This window comes from Aulonocara stuartgranti (assembly GCF_965226115.1).
Source record: "Aulonocara stuartgranti genome assembly, chromosome: 11".
Lineage (NCBI taxonomy): Eukaryota > Metazoa > Chordata > Actinopteri > Cichliformes > Cichlidae > Aulonocara > Aulonocara stuartgranti.
The window spans coordinates 13,521,370-13,543,242 of NC_138947.1; the positions used below are offsets into that span (position 1 = coordinate 13,521,370).

General features: G+C 43.6%; 1 protein-coding gene across 2 annotated transcripts; it reads left to right on the forward strand.

Annotated features, from left to right (window-relative positions):
- Positions 1 to 1,596: 1,596 nt before the first annotated feature.
- LOC309717213 (uncharacterized protein) lies at positions 1,597 to 20,452 on the forward strand. 2 transcript variants are annotated; one of them, XM_082551604.1, is made up of 9 exons: positions 1,597 to 3,612; positions 12,095 to 12,301; positions 12,606 to 12,819; positions 13,035 to 13,196; positions 14,051 to 14,269; positions 15,340 to 15,486; positions 15,609 to 15,849; positions 16,008 to 16,172; positions 16,532 to 20,452. In XM_082551604.1, the coding sequence occupies exons 1-9, from the start codon at positions 2,918 to 2,920 to the stop codon at positions 18,973 to 18,975; spliced, it is 4,494 nt and encodes a 1,497-aa protein (XP_082407730.1). In that variant the 5' UTR covers positions 1,597 to 2,917; the 3' UTR covers positions 18,976 to 20,452. The 2 variants fall into 2 exon arrangements, with proteins under 2 accessions (XP_082407730.1, XP_082407731.1); XM_082551605.1 differs by lacking the exon at positions 1,597 to 3,612 and adding an exon at positions 11,557 to 11,563.
- The last annotated feature ends 1,421 nt before the right edge of the window (positions 20,453 to 21,873 follow it).

Below are 21,873 nucleotides of genomic sequence, written 5' to 3' on the forward strand. Positions count from 1 at the left end.
TCTCCAGGCTTCTTGAAGATCATTCAAAGCTCTTCTTTGGATGTTGGCTGCCTTTTGTTCTGTTCTCTGTCAAGCTGATCCCACGCTGGTTTAATTAATGGTGAGGTCCAGGGTCTGGGGAGGCCGATCCACAACTGATGTCATGTGTGCTTTTACTACATTGGCAGTGTGTTTGGGATCATTGTCATGCCAAATATTGAAGCCGCTTCCAATCAGACTCTTTCCAGATGTTATTGAATGGTGGATCAATATGTGATGGTACTTTTCTCCATCTATAATTCCATCAGTTTTGATAATGGTGGTGATGATCAGAACCAAATATTGAAATTGTGATTCATCAATTCCATTCATCAATTCAATACCTGCTGACATTAATTTTCAGTCCACTTCTTGTGTAATTTGACACACCACAGCCTTTCTCCCTGTTTCCCTTCAATAAGAATGGCTTCTTGACACCCACCCTTGCACTGAGAGCTTTTCTGATGAGACTTCAGTGAACAGCAGATGGATTGACTGAAGGCCTAGCAGATTGGGACGTTGCTGGATTTTCCCCCCTGTTTCTTAAGGACATGGCTTTCAGATACTATTCATCTGCTGTACAGAGTATTTAGCCTCCCACTCGTTAATCCAAGAATAAAAATAGCCATCACAGCAATTGTAAATGAACATAATAGGTGCCCTTTTTATACTAAGTAGTAAATAGCTGTCAAATGTAATTTTTCCCTCAAAAATGTTGTAGTTTTAGATGTTTACATAAGTACTTCACAGCTGTTCTTAAGCTGAACATACTTTTCCCTGCTGAGTGTAATTTGGATGTAGATGTGTTCACAATTCGTAACAACACATAAAAAATAAACTACTCTGTTACATTTAAAATCCCTGCATTCACAATATTTCTTGACCTTAGAATACTGACAGATCGACTATAAAGTCTCTTACTTAAGAAGGATAACCAATAAACAGCTGACGAATAAAAGTAAATCTTGCTGTGAAAAATGTAGTCGAGTACTTAAATACATTTAAAATACTTAAAGGGGGAAAAGTATATTACAGTAAACTACCCTGTGATCTATTTCATGATGTATCAGCCTTCATATCTCTCTAGACGAACTCAAGCTCTGGAGTTTAACTGCAGATTGAATTTATATTTATTATTTCATTTCTAAAAGGTGTATCTGCTTCACGTTGTTTGGATCACAGCGTTCTTTGAGGACTTCATTCATTTTTCTTTTATTTCCTTCATAAGTCCTCCCCATTGTTGGTACAAAAAAGGCTTGCCCCTTTTTGCTATTTAAATAAAGTTTCATCATCCCTCTTTCCATCACGCGCTCCCTCGCCGCATTGGTGAGAAGGGATGACGCGCATCCTGTACCTGCGAGGGATGCGTGCGTCTTGCGCCGGTTGGGCATGCGGCCTTGGGGGAAGGATGATGGGGATGCGGATGCCATGGCAACAAGCTGATTAGATTCCGACTATTATATGGACATTTATTTATTTAATATTTCATTTGCACGCGCTGGCGGCGCGCTTCTGCGGACGTGTCAGACCGACCTCTTGAGTGTTGAGTCAGAAAAGGAAGTAAATTGAGCCGTAAACTGGACTCCATCTGCTCTGCACAATTTCCTGAGGACCAAGGATCAACAAGTTGCTTTTTTTTTTTTTTTTTTTTAAGGAAGGTTTGAAATTCATGGGAGCGCACAGTTTTACCTCGGAGCAGCTTTCTTCATTTAAATGTAGAGTCTGTAATCTGCCGTTGGTGCCATAAGAGGGGAAGGGACGCCGCCGTATCCCTGTAGACTGTGTCATTGAAAAGTGAAGTGAAGTGCATGGCAGCGCCTGCATGTGAGGAAACATGGAATGTGGTGCGTCAGGCTGTGAGAACCTCATCAAGTTAATTGCGGTATCAGGTTTTTTTATATATATATAAAATAGCTTTTTTTGTAAAGGAGGAAATCTGTCTGTGTGTCTGACTGCGCTTCAGTCGCGGGTAGATGGGTTTTCCGTCATGGTGAAGGTGTTTTTTCCCGCACGGATACTGAAAATGACAACGTGTGGCGGACTCAGTGAAAACATGGGCTAGACCTGGGGTATTCTGACTTCCTTCCCAGCCGTATTTGTTCCCGTTTTTCCTATGTGCATGTGCCTGGTTGCTGGTCGAGTGCGTGTCCTCGACAGTGAATCAGTGCGTCTCGGAATGAGCGCTCGTTTGTGCCTTTTTTCGTGCGTCCTTTCTGTCCGTTAACAACCCATCCCTCCTAACAGAGTATCGAGTGTCCTTGTCTTTCATCCTCGGATGAATGTTCCCCAGTCTGACACCTTAGCGCCCAAAACATCTCTTACATAATGATATATGATGAAAGGGGCAAAGACTGGGAAGGCAGCCTGGACATATAGGCTACACGGACAGGACACGGACGGCCAATGAGCGTCGAGCGCTCTTATCTACAATAGACCGGGAATCCGGTGCCAATATGACCGGTGTCGGAGCGTTAAGGGCGACTGTGGAGCGGAGAGGGAGGGCCTCGGGCGGAGAGCAGCGTTTCAAGGACGAGGAAGGAGGACTGGCAGAGAAACATCTGTAAGGACAAACAAGACTCTTTAAGAAAAGAGGAAAAGTGAAGCTGCAGGCGTCACAGTGATAGGGGGGGGGGGATATTTTTGTCTGGATGGGGCTTTTTCCAAGGGCACTGAGGTAAGAATGGCCACATCCGCGGAAAGAGGGCGGAAGACTCCGGGAGAATGACTGGAGACACGCTGCACTTTTCTGTCGCTTCTTCAATTTAACATTCAGAGCCTCATTGACTTTCTCATCTATGTAACCTAGACAGGTCGACAGTACTGAATAGTTATTCTGAGGGGTGGGGGTCACAGGTTATATTGATCCTCCTCTCACACTCCTCCCCTTCCCTGAGTTGGGATGGATGGGGTGGCTGGAGGTGTGGGTACCCCTAGTAGCGCCGGGGGGTCCGGGGGTGACAGCCTGCCCAGGCGTAATGGAGGGGACTCGAAGAGGCGCAGTAAGGGCAGTTTGCCCTCTCCCGGCTACAGGCTGTCCCAGGCCTCGCTGGAGGGAGAAAGGGGCTCCTTTGGGGCAGATAGCACATCCTCAGGTGGACGCGGGCGTCGCCTCTCCATCATGAGCGCCTCCACCAGGGACGGCCTGCCCTTCCGTACAGCAGGCACTCCAACTACCCCGATTCCCTTGCCGCCTCCTCCGTCCTCCTCTTCTGGCACAGCCCATCCTCCTCCGCGATCAGTAGGCTTCGCCTCCCGTGCAGCCCTGGCCTCTACGTCCTCCACTGGGACCGGAGTCATGGTGGTGGCCACCGGTGCAGAGACCACCACAACCACAGCATGCAACACCAATGCAGCAGGAACCCCTGAGATGATGGGTCAGTCTAGCCTGGGTGGGTTTGGCATGGGATTGGACGGGGAAGACTACAGCAACTCCAACCAGAGCACCTTCATCCAGAGACAGTTTGGAGCCATGCTTCAGCCTGGGGTCAACAAGTTCAGTCTGCGCATGTTTGGATCGCACAAAGCTGTGGAACAGGAGCAGGAAAGACTGAAATCAGCAGGAGCGTGGATCATCCACCCCTACAGTGACTTCAGGTATGGAGCCCTCCCCCACACACACACACACACACACACACACACACACACACACACACACACACACCCTCCACAGCAGCTGGTCACTCTGATGTTGGTTTGTGAATTAAATGCCACTTGTGGCATTTTCAATACAGATTATGTTTTTTTCTGAGAAATGTGGATCAAAGCAAGTTGAATTCATGCTCATTTTTACAGAGCACACTTGAAGTATAATGATGGACAATTAACTAGAGAGAGAAAGAGAGAGGAAAAGGAAAACAGATCATGCATTAAGCAACCTCTTCACTTGTTAACAGGGGAAATGGGGAGGAGGACAACTGGGAAAGGAGAAAGAAATGCAGGAGGCTAAATATATATTCCCAGGGCACGGCAGTAGTGCATAGTAAATTACGTCAGGGTTAGAGGAGAAGATGAAGCTTAAAGTGGGGTTGTACAACAAAGACACAGCTACAGGTGCTCATGGAAAGAGCAGCGATCAGGGGCTAAGGTCTCCAAGATAGACAGAACGCTACAATGGCTGGTCTCCATTTCTAAGAGGAATATTTTATTATAGTAGCCTGTTGTTTCCTGGAAATAATCTTTCACAGATATAGACAAAAGGTGCACGTCCCTTTCCAAGTAACTTAGGTAAAAAGTTCAGTATGTTTTCATGTAAAGGTGGCTTAACCAAGCACAGCGCTCCCTGTTGGTGGCGGATTAGGATTTTTCTGCCACCTGAGCTGAATAGTTAGTACAGGAATGGGTAAGCCGGGTTTGGTTACTCATTCCTAACGGGTTGTGAAAGATAAGTGCCCCTCCCTGAAACTGCTGGAGGTTTCTTCCTGTTAAAAGGGAGATTTCCTTCCCATTGTCTCCAAGTGCTTGCTCATAGGGGGTCGTCCGATTGTTGGGGATTTCTCTGTATTATTGTAGGGTCTTTACTTTACAATAGTGTTGTGATTTATACATCTCCCTCTCTCTCTCTCTCTCTCTCTCTCTCTCTCTCTCTCTCTCTCTCTCTCTCTCTCTCTCTCATATTGCACATGTTAAATATGCGTTATTATTTATGAGTTAATAGGCCAGGTATTCACAGAAAATCGCTCTCCATAATTGCATGTGCCTAAGATGTGCAGATGGACAGCAAAGGGAGAGGCAGCATTCATAATCTCCAGACAGACTGCAGCAACAATGGATGACTTGATCCCCAAGGCTCCTGGCCCACTTTTGTCTCATCAACCACACACAGGCACACACTGACTGTGTCATTTTGTATTGTCTGTCAATGTAATGATCGCTCACACGTGCTTCTTATGGGGCTGCTCGCAGGTAATGTGATGTAGGTAGTCAGCGAGGAAGGCGAGGCAGGATCGACAAAGAGTGTTGTGAATGAGTTTGTGTTTCATTGAATCTCAGCCTTTCCTGCATTAATTGATGTTCAACCAAGACATCTGATGAGTTAAATAGTCCTAATTAGCCCGTTGCAGAATTGCAATTGAATTTTAGTCAATTATGTATGGCATTCTAAATTATGCAAGTTGAGTATGCATTATGCATTATTCAGTCATCTAACTTTTCCGTTAAGTACCTGAAGAGGAACTTTGCAAGGCCGAGGCGCGAGAGACAAGAAGACAGATTACCTTCAGAGCTGCTTTATGTGTTTTGGCCCTTGCAGCCACTAGAATGTGTGGCAGCGCTTGTGCTCGTACATTTGGTCTGTCTTTACTGAGTCTGCCGATAAGCTCCCACACCTTTCACCTCATTAAGAAAAGATGTGTTGTTGCTGCACCTATAAGAATACATAATGAGGGGCAGAAGACGTGAAGAAAATACACATTGTGGCATGAGAAGCATACAAAGTGAGAGATGAAGGGTGAGGAGAGTTAGAAATAGAAGCAGAGTGAATTCATGTTGAATCAGTGATGCTGCTGATACATGTAGAGTTGTCCTTGTTTGTCTGTATGTGCCGGACTGGATGATGGGTGGAAACTTGCAAGGAGCTGACATCTGGCCAACCGCAAGCAGGGAACCAATCACAGGCAACACAGGAGACACTTGGCCTCAATTACAGTAGATTTGGTTTTTTGGTATGACAACAGCTGAGCAGGTAGATACAGGTCGGTTACCCTCCACCACCTGTTCGTGTTCAAAATGGAATACTGATGAGGTTACAGAGAGCAGCTTTGATTGCATTTGCAATTCCTGTGTGTGTATAAGCATGTGTGAGTGCAGTTCACAAGTGCACACTATATGCATTTATACCCGAATGAACCGCACAGTGCACAGCTCGCGGTGTTTCACCAGGTGGAAAATCAGAAACCAGGTCGTGTCAGGTATTTATTCTGAGTTTTAGTTTGGCTGTCACATCTTCTTGTCTGTTTGGGTCTTCCCTTCTTCATTCAGGTTTGAATCAGCTGTCACATCCCCATGGAAACAGTAGGCTGTAGTACATAGAAGCAGAGTAATGTGCAGTGTACATGGACAGTGTCACCTAGTATTTTACTCAGCAAACTAAAACAATGCATATGATCCACATTTTAATCTGTGAAACCTGTATGATAGATACAAGATTGCAAGAATAAATAGATTTTCTTAAGTTAAAGATGAGAAATACATAATTCCCTGAAGGGTAATGTACTATATTGAGCAGTAGGAGTAAGTACTCAGTAAGTACTTAAACAAAAGCAAGTCCATTGGAAGAAAAGGCCAAACATTTTATCTTTTAAATCCCGTTTAAAAACTCACTTATTCAACATAGTTTTTCCATCTAGTTAGTGTCCCTTTTTTATATTTGGTTCAATTTTTATTTATGTACTTTATCTTTTAGCTATATCTGTTCTTAGTAACTTTGTTCTTATATTCTTTCTATTGCCATATAATTAGTGCCCTCAACCTGATGACATATGTGGTACTTTGTTAATAGTCTTTTATTTAATCATGTCTTAATTTTCCTGTTTTTATTGTAAAGCACTTTGGTGTACCGCTGGTCTTTTAAACGTGCTATACAAATAAAGTTGTATTGTATTGTATTGTAACATAAATTTTACTCTTTCATTGCATGAAAGGAATAAGAAAAAAGAAACTGACTTGATGTAAGAGGAATATTTCTTCAGGTGAATTGCTAACAAGTCACCATCTAACATTTCAGATTGTGAGCTGTTAGCTGGTACTGTACAGACATTTAAAAACAAGGAAATAAACAAATAATAAAATAGATTAGATTAGATAGCTCAAGGAGCAAATGCACATTAAAATATATTCAAGTACCTCAAAATACTAGAGGTCAGAGGACAATGGCCAGCCTGGTTTGAGCTGATAGGAAGGCAACAGTAACTCAAATAACCACTTGTTACAAGCAAGATATGCAAACAAGCATCTCTGAATGCACAGCATGTTGAACCTTGAAGCAGATGGACTACAGCAGATCAGGAACACACTGGGTGCCACTCCTGTCAGCTAAGAACAGGAAACTCAGACTGTACATCAGAAGGTTGTAAAAATGTTTTCTGGTCTGATGAGTCTCAATTTCTGCTCAGACATTCAGATTGTAGGGCCAGAATTTGGCATAAACAACATGAAAACATGGATCCATCTTGCCTTGTATGGTCCAGGATGGTGGTGGTGTGATAGTTGTGGCACAGTTTGAGTCGCGTTGTACCAGCTGAGCATCATTTAAGCACTCCTTAGTTTTGTTCGTGACCATGCCCAACCCTTTATGATCACATTGTACTCATCTCCTTCCAGCAGGATAATGCGCAGTACCACAAAGTTGAAATCACTTCAAACTGCTTTCTTATAAATGAAGATTAGTTCACTGTACTTAAATGTCCTCCACAGTCACCAGATTCCATTTCCAATACAAGCACCTTTAGGATGTGGTGGAACAGGAGATTTATTCATGAATGTTCAGCCAACAAATCTGCAGCATGTGTGATGCTGTCATGCCAACATGGAGCAAAATCTCTGAGGAATGTTTCCAGCACCCTGTTAAATCTATGCTTCAAAGAATTAAAGCAGTTCTGGAGGCAAAATGGGGTCCAATCTAATACTAGGAAGGTGTACCTAATAAATTGTACACTGTATATGTACTAGCATTTTCCACCTATAATACAGCGCTGACACAAACAATATTTTCCATAATCTGTAAATTAGATGTGGAAATCAGAGCATAATCTTCAATATGATAAAATCACAATATGTTGCCTACAATAACAGTAATGTCACAATATATTTATGCTGTGATACTCTATATATCATGTGGTAACACAATCATCTATGACACATAGCAATATTTTAATAGGAAGAAAATCTCAGCGGGTAAAATATTGGAATTATATATGAATTCACTCAGCCATGGTGTTTGTGTGTTTTATCACTATAACTTAATTTCAGTAACCTGTCAGAGTTAATTAGCTGTCTGATTTGTTCCCCACCCCCGCTCCCCGTGACTTTCTTCTTTGCTGCAAATTCTGTGTCACCACAAGGAGTCATGAGCTAGTGACTGTAGTAAGTTAAATTTACTGAGGAGTCAGTTTCAGAGAGCCTACATATTTTAATTTAAATATAGATATAATATTGATGTAGATGTCAACAAATGCATCGCAAGAGGAGGAACAATCATTTTACCGTGTCCGTGGAATGTTTTTCCAAGCAGTTAATCAATAATCAGTGGTTGGATAATCAATTAGTCACTGGTTGAGGATTATTTTATGCTGATCAGTTAGTCACTTCAGTAGAGACATTATTAAGTATCTAATATGGTTAAAATGGCAAAAGCAAAGTCCACACGTCAATGTTAAATTAATTGTTTTAAAAGTAACCTCTCTAAGGTTTTCCATGGGAGCCTCGTTAGGTACAGGATTATGGTTCATATTGTTTACGGGGTCCTGACAGGCATAATGTAATTTACAGACATGTTCCCACAGTCAGAGTTAACAAGGCAAGTTCTCCAAGTCAGGAGTAAATCGCCTTCACTGCTACGACAACTGCAAGAGCGACCATGTTGCTGTAAATAATCCCCGCGTGTTTGTTGCCAGTGATTATGAAGCAATACATCTGTCAGTGTAAGTGACAAAGTCAGACAGAAGAGTGTGTGGGGCCGAGCGATGACTCATGCATGCTTAATATTCATCAGTCTAGCGGTAGCATCACACCATGAAGTTCTGTTACTAAATTGGTGCTCCATAGCAATCGACCGCAGAGCTTGAGTGTACTTTGTCTAAAAAAAGAGACACTGTGTGTGTAAATGAGCGAGACGGAGACAGCGTGAGGATGCAAGAATAAGCAAGTCATTGATAACGCGTTGGCTAAAGGGCTTAGCAGAAACGAGAGAGAGAGATGACACGAATCATCTCCCGATGATTGGATCGGCTCTTCTGTCATACTTTAATCACTTTCAGCATCCAAATGACATGAGTGATCGCCTGATTTTTTTTCCGAGACGGCTACATCACGGAGTCCTCCAGCATGACATTCAGATTGATGAGGCCTCCCAAGGTTACTGATCGTTTGCCTCCCTCTGTTCTTCACTGTCTTCCTCCTTTTCTCAAATCACTTCTTCTTTTTTTTTATTAGTATGAAGCACAGGTGCTTTATCTTGCCAAAGCAAAGGATGAAGCTGTCTTGAGGGAAACATTCATATCTACTACAGCCTGACTTATATTACCAGGAGGACTGCACTTGTTATTGTCCTGGCTCACGGATGTGAATAAGCACAGATTATTTAAAAAACAAAAACACACACTTTCTGCTCTCAAACATGTACAAACACCTGTTTGAACACATTTGTAGCTTTATGAAAGTTTTTAAAATCTTACAGAAATCTTAGTAGAAATGTGAATTTTAAAAGGTCGGGGTGGTTATCAGGTAGGAGAGAGCTGGCCAGTTGCATTTTAAGAAGTGCCCTTCAGTTTGCAAGTTGGAGAACTGAATATTACAAGTTGGGCCCTGCTTTTCACAGAGAAGCCTCTCCTGCTTTCACTGAAGTTTTATCAGAATGGTGGCAAATTTCTTGCAGTAACGTCTCCCGTAGGCACTTGCATCTGCCCCTCCAACTTTGGGACCACCAATGTTGTATAACTGTGCCAGTAGCAGCTTTCTTTTTTTAATCTGGTGGAAATGCATTTAACAAGTTTTAGAAAATCCAATGGCACCAAGTCGGTGGGAAGGCTTTAAGAACGTGATACCCATCTTGCCCTCAGGTGCTTCAACTTTGACCAATCTTGTTTTGATGTGTCTCTTTGAACTTATGGAAATGTAAGATTGAATCAGAGTTGTGCCCCTTTGAATCTGATTTTTCAGGATTATATGTTTAGGATGGGAATGTAAAAATGGACAGATGCTTGGCTCTGCCTTTTGCAATGTGGAGGAACACAAGAGGAAGACATGGCGCCCTGATTCAGCCAAACAACATTTTTAAATGAATATGCAGGAAACGTAGCATTATCCACATCAAGTGCAGGATACAGTCTTTTTTTTTTTTAACAGTAGGAATTTTGACTCATCACAGCAGAAGAAGCATGCTCTAGGCTCTCTCTCATCTTCCTGTACACAAATCACATATAACATTATGACCACCTGGATAATATTGTGTTGGTCCCCTTTTTGCAGCCAGAGAAGCCCAGACCCATCCTAGCAGAACACTGCCTCTGCTGGACTTCTTCCCATAGTACTTCCTAATGCCATATATTAAAGCACATGCACCATGTAAAAGAAGACGTCATTCATCAGAAGAGGCCTCCTTCTTCCATTGCTGTGTTCCAGTTCTGATGCTGTCATGCCCATTGTTGGCTCTTTCAGTGGTGGATCGGAGTCAGCACGGACACCCTGACCCTGGTCTGTGGCTATTCAGCCCTATACCCAACAAATTCTGACATCTTTCTATCAGTCGGCATCAACTTTTCAGCTCGTCTGTTGGATCCAACCACGCTGCCCAGCGTTTACGCCCCTGCATCAGTAAAACTTGGTTCACCACTGCTCCTTCCTTGGACCACTGCATACCAGGAACACCCCATCCATTTTTGTCTCTGTTACGCCCCAGTCTAGGGGTACAGGAACGCAACATAAGTTTGAAAAGATTGCCCCGCCCTGGTCCCCAAAACCATACACAGAGGGAAAACCAATTTCTTAGTGAATGGTGGTTTATTTTTCTACACTGCAAAATGAAGCTCTGGGGTGAACAAAGGCCAAAATAACAAACAAAACAAGCTAATTCAGGAGGAGGTGCTATCTAAAACCCTATGTGAAATCAAAAATCAAACAAAAGACAAGCGCTACACCTAACTCCCTAACTGAGATAAACAGGAGAAAACAGTGCAAGGAAAAACAATAAGGCAGCTCACCCCTTCTGCTCCAGTGCTATTTACAATGAAAACTAATGTACACACTATATACAGAACTGAGAAAGTCACAAAAGTCATGGGTTTTGGAAGCCAGGGTCAGGTCTGCTGCTGCTGTCAGTGGCTGCCCCAGGACAACTGCTGGTGATGGATTTTGAATGCGACCACATGATCAGCAGACCAATCGGCAGCCGTCAGCTCATCCAATCCAGGGCCTGCAAAGACTTAAAGACACAGACAAAGAAACAGCCACCAAAATAGATTATGGCCAGGGCCATAACAGTCTCATCGTTTGGCTCTTGTCAAACTCACTCAAATCCTTACACTTACCCATTTTTCCTGCTTCCAACACATCAATTTTGAGGACAAAATATACACTTGCTCCCTGATATATCCCACCCACTAACAGGTGCCATGATGAAGAGATAATCAGTGTTATTCACTTCACCTGCCGGTGGTCAAAATGTTATGCGTGATTGGTATACTTCACCACACTGTCATTTCACAAAGAGCTTATAAGCAGGTTCACTCTTGAAAAGTGACAAAGTGACACATGCAGATTTCAGTCACAGTGAATACTAATCCTGTTCAGTTTTGAGTATTCTGTTAATGCTCATCATTTGAGCTGCTCACAGGTGACAAAACCGTGGTGTCTCTGTTTGTAAAATCATGTTAATATAGATTTCAGTAATACTGACTTATGCTAAACATACATATAGATGACGCTTATATTGGTCCCAGTAAAGAAAAAAGAAAGATTTCGCTTACATTAATATTTAATATTTCTGTTTTTGCTTTGCGAGATGCTGCTAAACCTCTTTTACCACAACATGAAAGTCTTTTTTCTGTTTTTGCAAGGTATTTTTAGCATTTGCACTGTATGAGTTATGCCATTTTATCATCTTTTTACTAAAATCTTGCCAATAATTAAAGTGTAATATTTGGGTCATGAGCATGTGAGTCAGCATATTCAACTGGTTAAGATACTGCCAAAGTGTGCAAAGCTGTCTTCAATCCAAACAGCAGCTTGAGATGTTTTTGCCTTTATTTTAAATTCTATTTGTGCTATTTGGCAAACCTTTTAAAACAACAAGACAATATAAGAAAACAAGAAACGAAGATGGAGAGACCAGAGGTAAATAAAGAGTCCATCGTTATCTTTTTAGATTCTACTGGGATCTTTTGATGTTACTGCTGATGATGGGAAACCTAATCGTCCTGCCAGTGGGCATCACGTTCTTTCGAGACGAGAACACTCCATCATGGATCATCTTTAACGTGGTCTCGGACACTCTCTTCATGGTCGATTTGGTCCTTAACTTCAGGACCGGCATCGTCAAGGAAGACAACACTGAGATATTACTCGACCCGAGGTTAGAAGGAGCATTTATGTGCATGTGTGTGTGTATTGTCTGGAATATCAGTGCAGCAGGACCAATGCCATAAATTTAAATTTGCTCTTCTGGCCATCTGCTGGGTTTGTGTTCAAACAAATTAATGTGTGAGATGTGAAAAGGTGATGTGAGGCCAGTGGCAGAGCTTTGTTCAAATCCCACTATGTTCCTGTTGAATATTTATGAGGAAGGTTTCATGCCAAGCAAATGTTGAACTCTCTTCCACGAGACTAGACTGCCTAATGAGGAATGACACTGGTCTTCCATCTCACTCTAACGTCAGGGCGATTCGCCAGAAATACCTGAAGAGCTGGTTCCTCGTGGACTTTGTGTCATCCATCCCGGTGGATTACATCTTCCTAATGGTGGACAGTCTGGACTCAGAGGTCTACAGGACGGCCAGGGCACTGCGGATAGTCCGCTTCACCAAAATCCTGAGCCTGCTTCGGCTCCTGCGCCTGTCCAGGCTCATCCGCTACATCCACCAGTGGGAGGAGGTGAGAAGCACAAACTCAGATATTTGTGGAAAAGATTTAATATTTAAGGCATGACTCATCAGAAGCCCCTTTTGTATGAAACAACATGCTTGGAGGGCAGAGGCACCCCCGTTTTGGATGTGTTGCTGATCAAGAGGCTTTTAGGGATAAAAAAAATCTAAAACCCCATTTGCTCTCTTTAACCGCACTTATTTTTACATCCTCTTCTTTCTCAGATCTTCCATATGACCTATGACCTTGCCAGTGCTATGGTAAGGATAGTAAATCTAATTGGCATGATGCTGCTGCTGTGCCACTGGGATGGCTGTCTCCAGTTTTTGGTCCCCATGCTGCAGGACTTCCCTCCTGACTGCTGGGTTTCTAAGAACGTGATGGTGGTGAGTCTCTGTGTTATTTTTAATATGTTTCAGTGAACGACTTTATTGTCAGGCCAACAGACGCAGGATGTGACGTTCAGGCTGAGCTGAATGAATCACACAAAACCCTATCTGGATTGTTTGAACAGCGTGCGCAATATTTGTTTGAGATTGAAGCAAACCGCTGCTTCTGAAAAGACTCACTGTTTATCAGATTTGCCATGCTTTGCCCCTTATCTGTGTTAACTGGCTCATGCAGCAACATGTCCAGTTGAAATAAGATTGACTGTAATTAAAAACCTCCGAGAGATCAGGTGTAGGTGTGAATGAGCTCAATCTGTGGAAGGCCTGGGGACCTGCTGGAGATTTTGCATGAAAGCATACAGACTCAGATATTCAACTGACTCATGTCTTGCAGTTGCCCGTGTGATGGTTGCTAAGCAGACTGATGCTGGGATTTTCCCCAGAGAAGGTCCCCTTGTCCAATGGACCATTAACGTCTTAGTATAATTGGACTCATACACAAAAACACACACACGCATACATAGAGGCGGCTCATTTTATTGTCCCTCTTTAGAACATTTATTTAATAATGCAAGATGACGGCCCTTTTATTGTTTTATATGTAGCGCAGCTGCTCGATTTTATGATTTTGGTCAGCACACTGGCTTTCAGCACTTAAATTGCTCTCCTGCAATATGTTATGATCTCAGCTGTATTTTCTAAAATGGTTTGGCTGAGCCACTCAGAGGGGAAAACACTCCCGTAACCCGACTAAAATAAGAACAGTTCAAGGCTCCAGCGTCTCTGTAATTAACGCTTGAAACTTGTTTTATTCCTCTGTCACCCTTCCTCTCTTCCTCTCCTGCTCACAGAACGACACATGGGGTGTGCAGTACTCCTATGCTCTGTTCAAAGCCATGAGCCACATGTTGTGTATCGGCTACGGTGCCCAGGCTCCCGAGGGGATGACTGACGTGTGGCTCACCATGCTCAGTATGATTGTAGGCGCCACCTGCTATGCCATGTTCATCGGCCACGCCACCGCTCTGATCCAGTCACTAGACTCATCGCGGCGACAGTATCAGGAAAAGGTGAAATATGACGCTTGTTTATGAGTGTCGTATGACTGTGGGTGCTTCTGACTATGTAGATCTACAAGCCATCCAGGTGGGTCCGTTCTAGCCTGCAGCTTTTAGGTTGACTCTCCTTGTTCAGACTTTAAACTTTGTTCAATTTTTTTGTCTGGGGTTTCAATTACTATTATAAGCGGTATGCTGGTTTTAATTAATGCTGAAGTACTTGAATGCTGATGCTAAGATTCACAATTTAAAATGAAACAAAAAAAATACTCCAAATTCTTAAATTTGAGCCCCAAACCAACAAATCTTTGCATGAAGCCAGTGCAAGGGGAAGCATAGATCACTGTGAGAAAAATGTGTGGAAAAAACAAGTTTGTGATTTATGTTGGAAAAAAAAAACAAAGAGTTTGCTAAAGTTATCACAGTGACCTTTGTTTTACTAGAAATCAAAATAGGCCCTTTTTAGTGTTAATGATTAATACAAACTGTGGGAGGCATGAACTTTTTTAGCTCCTAAAGAGGACCCTGCCAGAAAAAGTCAGATAACCACGGGAGTAGTGTTTTTCAATTTGGGGGTGAACCTAGCAAAGGGGTCAAGAGATAAACTAGAGTTCAAAAAAAGGGGAAAAACATTTCAACATATTTCTAACACCCGGAAGTACGCTCTAGTGAGATAAAGTATTTAAGAAGTTGGTGTCTGAAATCACTGAAGTTCTTCTGCATAATAAATATAGGCATATAATGAATTAGGGTAATTCACATTGTACAGTTAAAAACAATATTAAACCCACAGTGTTGAAGAGATCGTAACTTCCCACTGGAGCTGTGAGTCAACATTCGTAGATTTGAAATTATACCTCACAATGGCTGTGCAAAGTGATGATAGTTTACTATCTAACATATATACATCTCAGTGTCTGAGTATCTATTGAGGCACTGACCCACACACAACAACACAAACATATCAAACTGAGGTCACATTTCAAGGTTGATTCTGAGATAAAATTTCTAAAGAATGTATTTCCACAGTCTGCGCGTACTCTTCTCTTAAAGTGAATGTGTTTGTGCCTTCGTTATTGCAGTACAAGCAGGTGGAGCAGTACATGTCGTTCCATAAGCTCCCGGCAGATGTTCGGCAAAAGATCCATGAGTACTACGAGCACCGCTTCCAGGGAAAAATGTTCGATGAAGAGAACATCCTGGGAGAACTTAGTGAGCCGCTAAAAGAGGTGATAAACTCACAAACACCCACACCATCACACATACATGCCCTAGATGCTGTGTTCATGCCTGCAGCAGATCTCTGACTAGCACTCCCTCCTCTCTTTATCCCTTCTTCCTCTTTGCTTAGGAGATAGTCAGCTTTAACTGCCGCAGCCTGGTTGCTAACATGCCGCTGTTCGCCAACGCTGATCCCAACTTTGTGACCGCCGTACTTACCAAGCTCCGCTTTGAAGTGTTTCAGCCATCAGACTTCATCATCCGTGAGGGCACAGTTGGACGTAAGATGTACTTTATCCAGCACGGACGCGTCAGCGTGCTGACCCGTGGCAACAAGGAGACCAAGCTGAGTGATGGGTCTTACTTTGGAGGTGAGGATGTTTTGGTGTCTCGTTAAACAAGAAGGAGAAGGTTTTGGAGGAGCAGAAGCAGAAGATAGCAGTAGTTTTTTCTGTGGCTTGTTTTGCAGAACTACTGTATATACTGCAATTTCCCTGTTATACTGATAAAACTGTCCTCTAATTGTCAGAGATCTGCTTATTGACTCGAGGACGGAGGACAGCCAGTGTCCGAGCAGACACATATTGCCGTTTGTACTCTCTCAGTGTGGACAGCTTCAATGAGGTTCTGGAGGAACACCCGATGATGCGACGTGCCTTTGAAACTGTTGCAGCTGACCGACTGGACCGTATTGGTAACTTGTGGTTTTTGAATTGCTACATACATTTGTTTTTTCAATACTGACAATACCAAATACTTGCAGATATCACAGGCCCTTTGTTAGGATTGTTCAAGCCGCCAAAAGATCAGGAGTCCTCTTTGAATACAAGCTGTAAGAATTAAAAGTAAAAATAATTCAGGATTAGAAATCTTTGTAATGTAAAAAAAACAGGAAAACGCTTGAGGCTAAAACTCCAGCTACGTGACAGCTTTACCTACTTTAAAAGATATCATTCCTTTAGGCATTCCGTTTTGTCAAGCCCAGTATCTCAGGTTACAAAGACATGTTGAAGATTTTATTTCACATTTGCGCTTTCTTTTTCTCCTCTACAGGCAGGAAGAACTCCATGCTCACGCGGAAGTCGTCCCAGGGCGGTTCTCTTGGTGGCAGCATGGGTCGTGGTGGAGGCCGAGGTGGGGGGGGTCTAGGAGGTGGTGGTATGACAGCAGGAGGTCTGGGTTCCTGTGACAGCATGCTGGTGCAGCAGATTGTTAAACACGACAGCATGCCAGCCATGCAGGATGCCATCGCAGCCGCTGCTGCCGCTGGAAGAAGTGGCACGGTGTCTCCTCGGCCACGCCCCGTCATCTGGGCGCCGCTGGTCCATGCTCCGCTGCAGACTGCGGCTGCAACAAGTAATGTAGCCATTGCCCTCATGCACCAACAGCAACAGCAACAGCAGCAGCTTCAGCAGCTGCAGCAGCAGCAGCACGCTCTTGGAGGAGCTTTTTACCTGCCCTCCCCTCTCATCTCCCCCTCTCCCTCCTCCTCTTTCCCTCTTTCTTCTCCTCGTGCTCCTGTGTTGCAGCCCCTTCGCCCCTCTGTGAGCTCTCTCATTGGGATGATGGCGATGGGAGGAATAGGTGGCTTGTCGCCAAGAGGATTTCCTGTCTCCCCCTCAACCATGGGCCCTCCTGGTGGGGTGACATCGCCTCCTGTTGCTAAAACTCCACCCACTTCAGCCTCCTCTGTCCCAACTTCTGTCCAACAAGGAAGGAATCTCCATTACAGCCTCCGACTTCAGGCAGATCATCCCTCAGTGATTTCTGGATCTCTTGGAGCCCCAACAGGAGGAGGAGGAGGACCAGCTGCACCTCCCCACAAAACACCAGCCACCAATCCGCCTGCCTCCAGTGGCCCATCAGATGGCAACACTTTGCTTACAGCTCAGCAAGGGGCAAAAGAGGCTCTGTTACGTCATGGAGGAAACACTTCACAGGGTCTCCCAGCACTGGGTAGACTCACCCAGGAAGCCAGGCTGCTCTCAGCCTCACAGCCCACCCTGCCTCATCGCTCTTGGGCTGCAGTGCAGCCTCACCCTCCTCTCCATCGGAAGGCCTCTGGCGGTAATTTGCTAGCAGCTCCGTTTCTGGCAGGGCAATTAGCCAGGGGAAGCAGTGCAGGCCTGCTGACCTCTAATCCTTCAGTACAGCTGGTGACAAATATGCCATTTAATGCACAAACACAAGCACAGGGCACAGTTCCTGTCCAGCCCACTATAGCACAGACTGTAAAGACACAGTCTGCAGCTCACACTGCCTCTGCTGCCACAGCTGCACACATGCCTTCTACATCGTCTGTGCCAGCATCTTCCTCTCCTCCAAAGCATACCCCGCTGTCCTCTGCCACCCCTTCCCCTGCACCCACTCCTTCATCTCCTACACCTATTCTTTGCCAGACTCCTCGACCGAAACCAATCCCAATGACCCCTTCTCGCTCCTCCTCTCCTCCTCTCTGCTCCACCCCTCCATCGGCAGGAACAAGCCCACTGTCGCTCTCTTCAATTCCTCGTCCCAAACCGATTCCTACACCCTCCTCCCGCTCGTCCTCTCCCTCTCCATCTTCCACACCACCTCCATCCTCTGTTTCTACCCCTGTTCCACTACCTCAGCCTTACGGGACCAGATCCTCACTCACATCCTCTTCTCCCCCTTCCTCTTTGGTTTCATCTTCTCCGCCCCACCCCCAGAGCCCAAGAGCGAAGGCATCCAACACACCACCATCTGCTTCTCCATTGTCGGGTGCCAGCCCTGTCTTGACTCCAGTCCCTTCTCCCACTCAAACAACCCGCACCCGAACATCTACCCCCTCCCAAACGCCTACTCAAGCCAGCACACCGGGTACCCCTACCCAGACCTTCACCCCAACACCTTCCTCATCTCCCATCCCTCTTACATCGGTCCCCTCCCTGAGTAAATGCCACAGTCCAACACCTTGTCTCCAGGCCTCAGTCTCCAGCTCAGCAAGAGTCCCCACTTCAAGCCAGATTCCTAAACAGGTCTCACCTCTCACCCCAACCCAAACTTCAACTCTGTCCCAAACACCTGCTAGCACTAACGCTCCAACTAAAGTAACTTTTTCAGTTCATCCTGTAAAGCAAACATCTCCTGTCCCAACTCCAAGCTCCACTGCCAAAGAAATCACATCCACAGCCTCCTGCTCAACAATTTTATGCTCCACAAAGTCCCCCTCTCTTTCTACCCCCTCCAGCACCACCACCACCAGCAGCACCTCTCCTTGTGTTCAGCCGGCCTCTTCTAACCCCCCAAAACAAATACCAAGCACCATGGCTGCCCCTACCCAGTCCTCAAAACTCAATACACGTTCCACCCCTGTCCAGACCACACAAGCATCCACCACTGCACCCACCCAGTCGGCACACGCAGACTCCCCTGCCAAATCCACCTCTCCTAAAGGTGGACAAAAAGACCCTCAGCTGTCACCGGGCAGAAAAGACTCAGAGGGACTACGACACAAACTGCCCGCCAACATGTAAAACATAAAAAAATTTAAAAATTTAAAAAAAGATGAGGAGGAAAACCTCATAAAATGTTGGCCTTTGTGTTGTGGTGGGTGCCTGAATAGCAGAGCCATGGATATGCAGAGTTGTGTCAGAGTTGGCACCAGACAAGCCGTGATCTCACGAGGACAGATACATGTTTGCATTCACTCTAGGATGTGATTGTCTTAGAACATCAGGTGTTCACGTGACTCACAGCCAAGCCATCGATCAAGGATCCAGGAGAAAGACTTTAGGGGTCCTCAGCGGGGTTGATAAGGCGGAGTCTAAAAAAAACATCCAAATGTATACATACATATCTGTGTTAGTGATTGTTGGAGCAAGCTGGGGAGCTGAAGTGGAAATATGCTGCAGTGTATCTACACAATAAAACGGGAAGGAAACAACGTCTGGGAGTCTGGAAAAAAAAATTAAAAGCTAATGAAAAAAAAGCAATACTTGTGACGCATTTTTCTCACTAATTAAACAGGAAATTTCCTTGACAATAATAATGAATGTGGGAAGATATTAATTGTTTTCCTGTTTGAAGGAAAGTCACGATGACAAGATGCAGGCAATAGAGCAGATACTTCCTTGTTTCCAGCTCCAACTCCCTCTTGCCTCCCATTCTTCACCAAAGTGTAATATTTTCTCATCAGAATAATAATAATTATACTGATATAGCGTTTAAAAAGCACTGTAAAGTCAATATTCATATGAATTTGAAAAATTAGGAGCAGTCCACTTGTAGTTTTGTTGTCCCAGGTGCGTGGTGTTTAGTTTTTGAACAATACAAACCTTTTAAATCTACATGTTCGCTTTGACAGCTTCTGTAAATTGTATTTTTTTTCTTCTCTGTGTGTGCGTGTGTGCGTGCGTGTGTGTGACACACAATACTGCTCTGCTGTGCATTGTGGTTCACTTGATTTCTTTCTTTCTCCACCCATCTCCCTGTACTGTAAATACGTGCCTCTCTGTGGGTCTGTTGTGTGCTTCCTCACTCCTCGGTCTCTTTGTCTTTCATCTCGTGTCTGTCTAGCTGCCTTTCATCTGATTTCACAGCTCTGGTCGCTAACTGTTTCTTTGACGCTCACAGACTCACTCCCTTTCTCTCAGTTTGCCCGACACTTTGCTCTCTGCTGCCGTCAGCCTCATGTTCAATTAGCGGTTTCCTTCTTCTGTCGCCCTATGACACTGTTTCAGCACAGTTTCCAGTGATGTTTGATGTTTTCTGTGGGTAGCAACAAGGCATTTCTGTCTTAATCCCTGATACCATGTTGCCTAGACGATATATTTAAGGACCAAATGTTTTATTTTTTATTTATCACAGCTTTAGCTTTTGGAAAGAAAAGACGGCTAATAGTGCTGCCAAACTGATGATCATAAGTGTGACACTGAGGGTGATGATTTTCTGCTTGTGATGATGATGATGCTGACATGATGATGATGATGATGGTGTATAGCTGGATGTAAGAATAAAGTGGATTTAGGTATCATCTTGTGAGTTGTGAGCTTATTGTGTGTGTGTGTGTGTGTGTGTGTGTGTGTGTGTGTGTGTGTGTGTGTGTGTGTGTGTGTGTGTGTGTGTGTGTGTGTGTGTGACATTTGGACCATTTAAGCAGGACTTTTACATTCATAACTAAAAACTGTTATGAACTATAGTTATAGTGGTTCTGCCAGAGGTTTTTTCCTGTTAAAAGGGGGTTCTTCCTTCCCACTGTTGCCAAAGCGTTTACTCATATAAGGATATATGATGGTTTTCTCTGTTTTCTTTGTATTATTGTAGTCTTGATTTGTTGTTGTGATTTGGCACATTAGAAATTAAATTGAACTGAACTGAATTGGGTTTCACAAAAAAGCTTTACACTGTTAAAAGTGAACTCTCCACAGTAATAATTGTTGTTTTGTTGTTTAATCATGCTCAGAGCTGTGACTGAGCAAACACTCCCACGCAAAAAGATTGTCTCACAGATTTTCCATATTTTCTTTTTTTTAACCGAACACTTCAATTATACTTTGCATTGTGTTTTTTTTCCATCAAAAAGGTGTAAATGCTGTTGTAAAGCTTTTACCACACTCCCAGAAAGACAGTTTACAGGAAAGCAGCAGCATAATTTGCATAAATCATGGAATTTAAAACTCAAATTGACTTGTAGTTGACTTGTTCTTTGTAACTGTAGATTGAAAATGTCCCACCAATTTAAAAAAAAAAAAAAGTATTATGTCATTTTCATTAGAAATAGGTTTTGATTCTTAGTACAAACAAAAAAAAAACAACTAAAAAAAACAAACCAAAACAAAAACCTCAAGTTATTACTGTTTTATGTGAAATATGAATCATGGTATGTGTTTCAGCCCTACTGAGAAATATGGATTTTTTTGGTAGATCTAGACATGGTTATTCTTTGAAATGCAACAGATACCACATAGAAAAGAAAAACAATAACATAGGCTTGTTTAGGTTTTATCGGACACATCTGACAAGAAAATCCTTGTAGCTAATATGAAGGTAGAATCATATGTGCCGTTTAGTTAGAAAAAACTAACCAGTATTTTGGGGCAAGAAACTCACAAGTTTGTTTTTTTTTGTTTGTTTTGTTTTGTTTTGTTTTTTTCAGATTTTTCAGATTCTTCTGCTGGCTGCTTTTTACAGGGTAGTGTGCCATGTCACAAAGTATAGATAATCTCAAACTGGCTTCATGAACACAACAATGACTTCACTGTACTCAAATGGCATCGGCAGTCATCAGATCTCAATCCAGTAGAGCACCTTTGGGATGTGGTGGAACAGCAGATTCACATTATGGACGTCCAGCTGACAAATCTGCAGCAACTGTGTGATGCTATCATGTCTAGATGAACCAAAATCTGTGAAGAATGTTTCCAGCACCTTGT

What these genes read in the sequence shown, in the direction of transcription:
- LOC309717213 (XM_082551604.1), top strand. Translation starts at nt 2,918, where the DNA reads ATGGATGGGGTGGCTGGAGGTGTGGGTACCCCTAGTAGCGCCGGGGGG. An exon ending in ACATCCACCAGTGGGAGGAG is followed by an intron (nt 12,820 to 13,034) that starts GTGAGAAGCACA and finishes CTTCTTTCTCAG; the next exon opens with ATCTTCCATATGACCTATGA. An exon ending in TTTCTAAGAACGTGATGGTG is followed by an intron (nt 13,197 to 14,050) that starts GTGAGTCTCTGT and finishes TCCTGCTCACAG; the next exon opens with AACGACACATGGGGTGTGCA.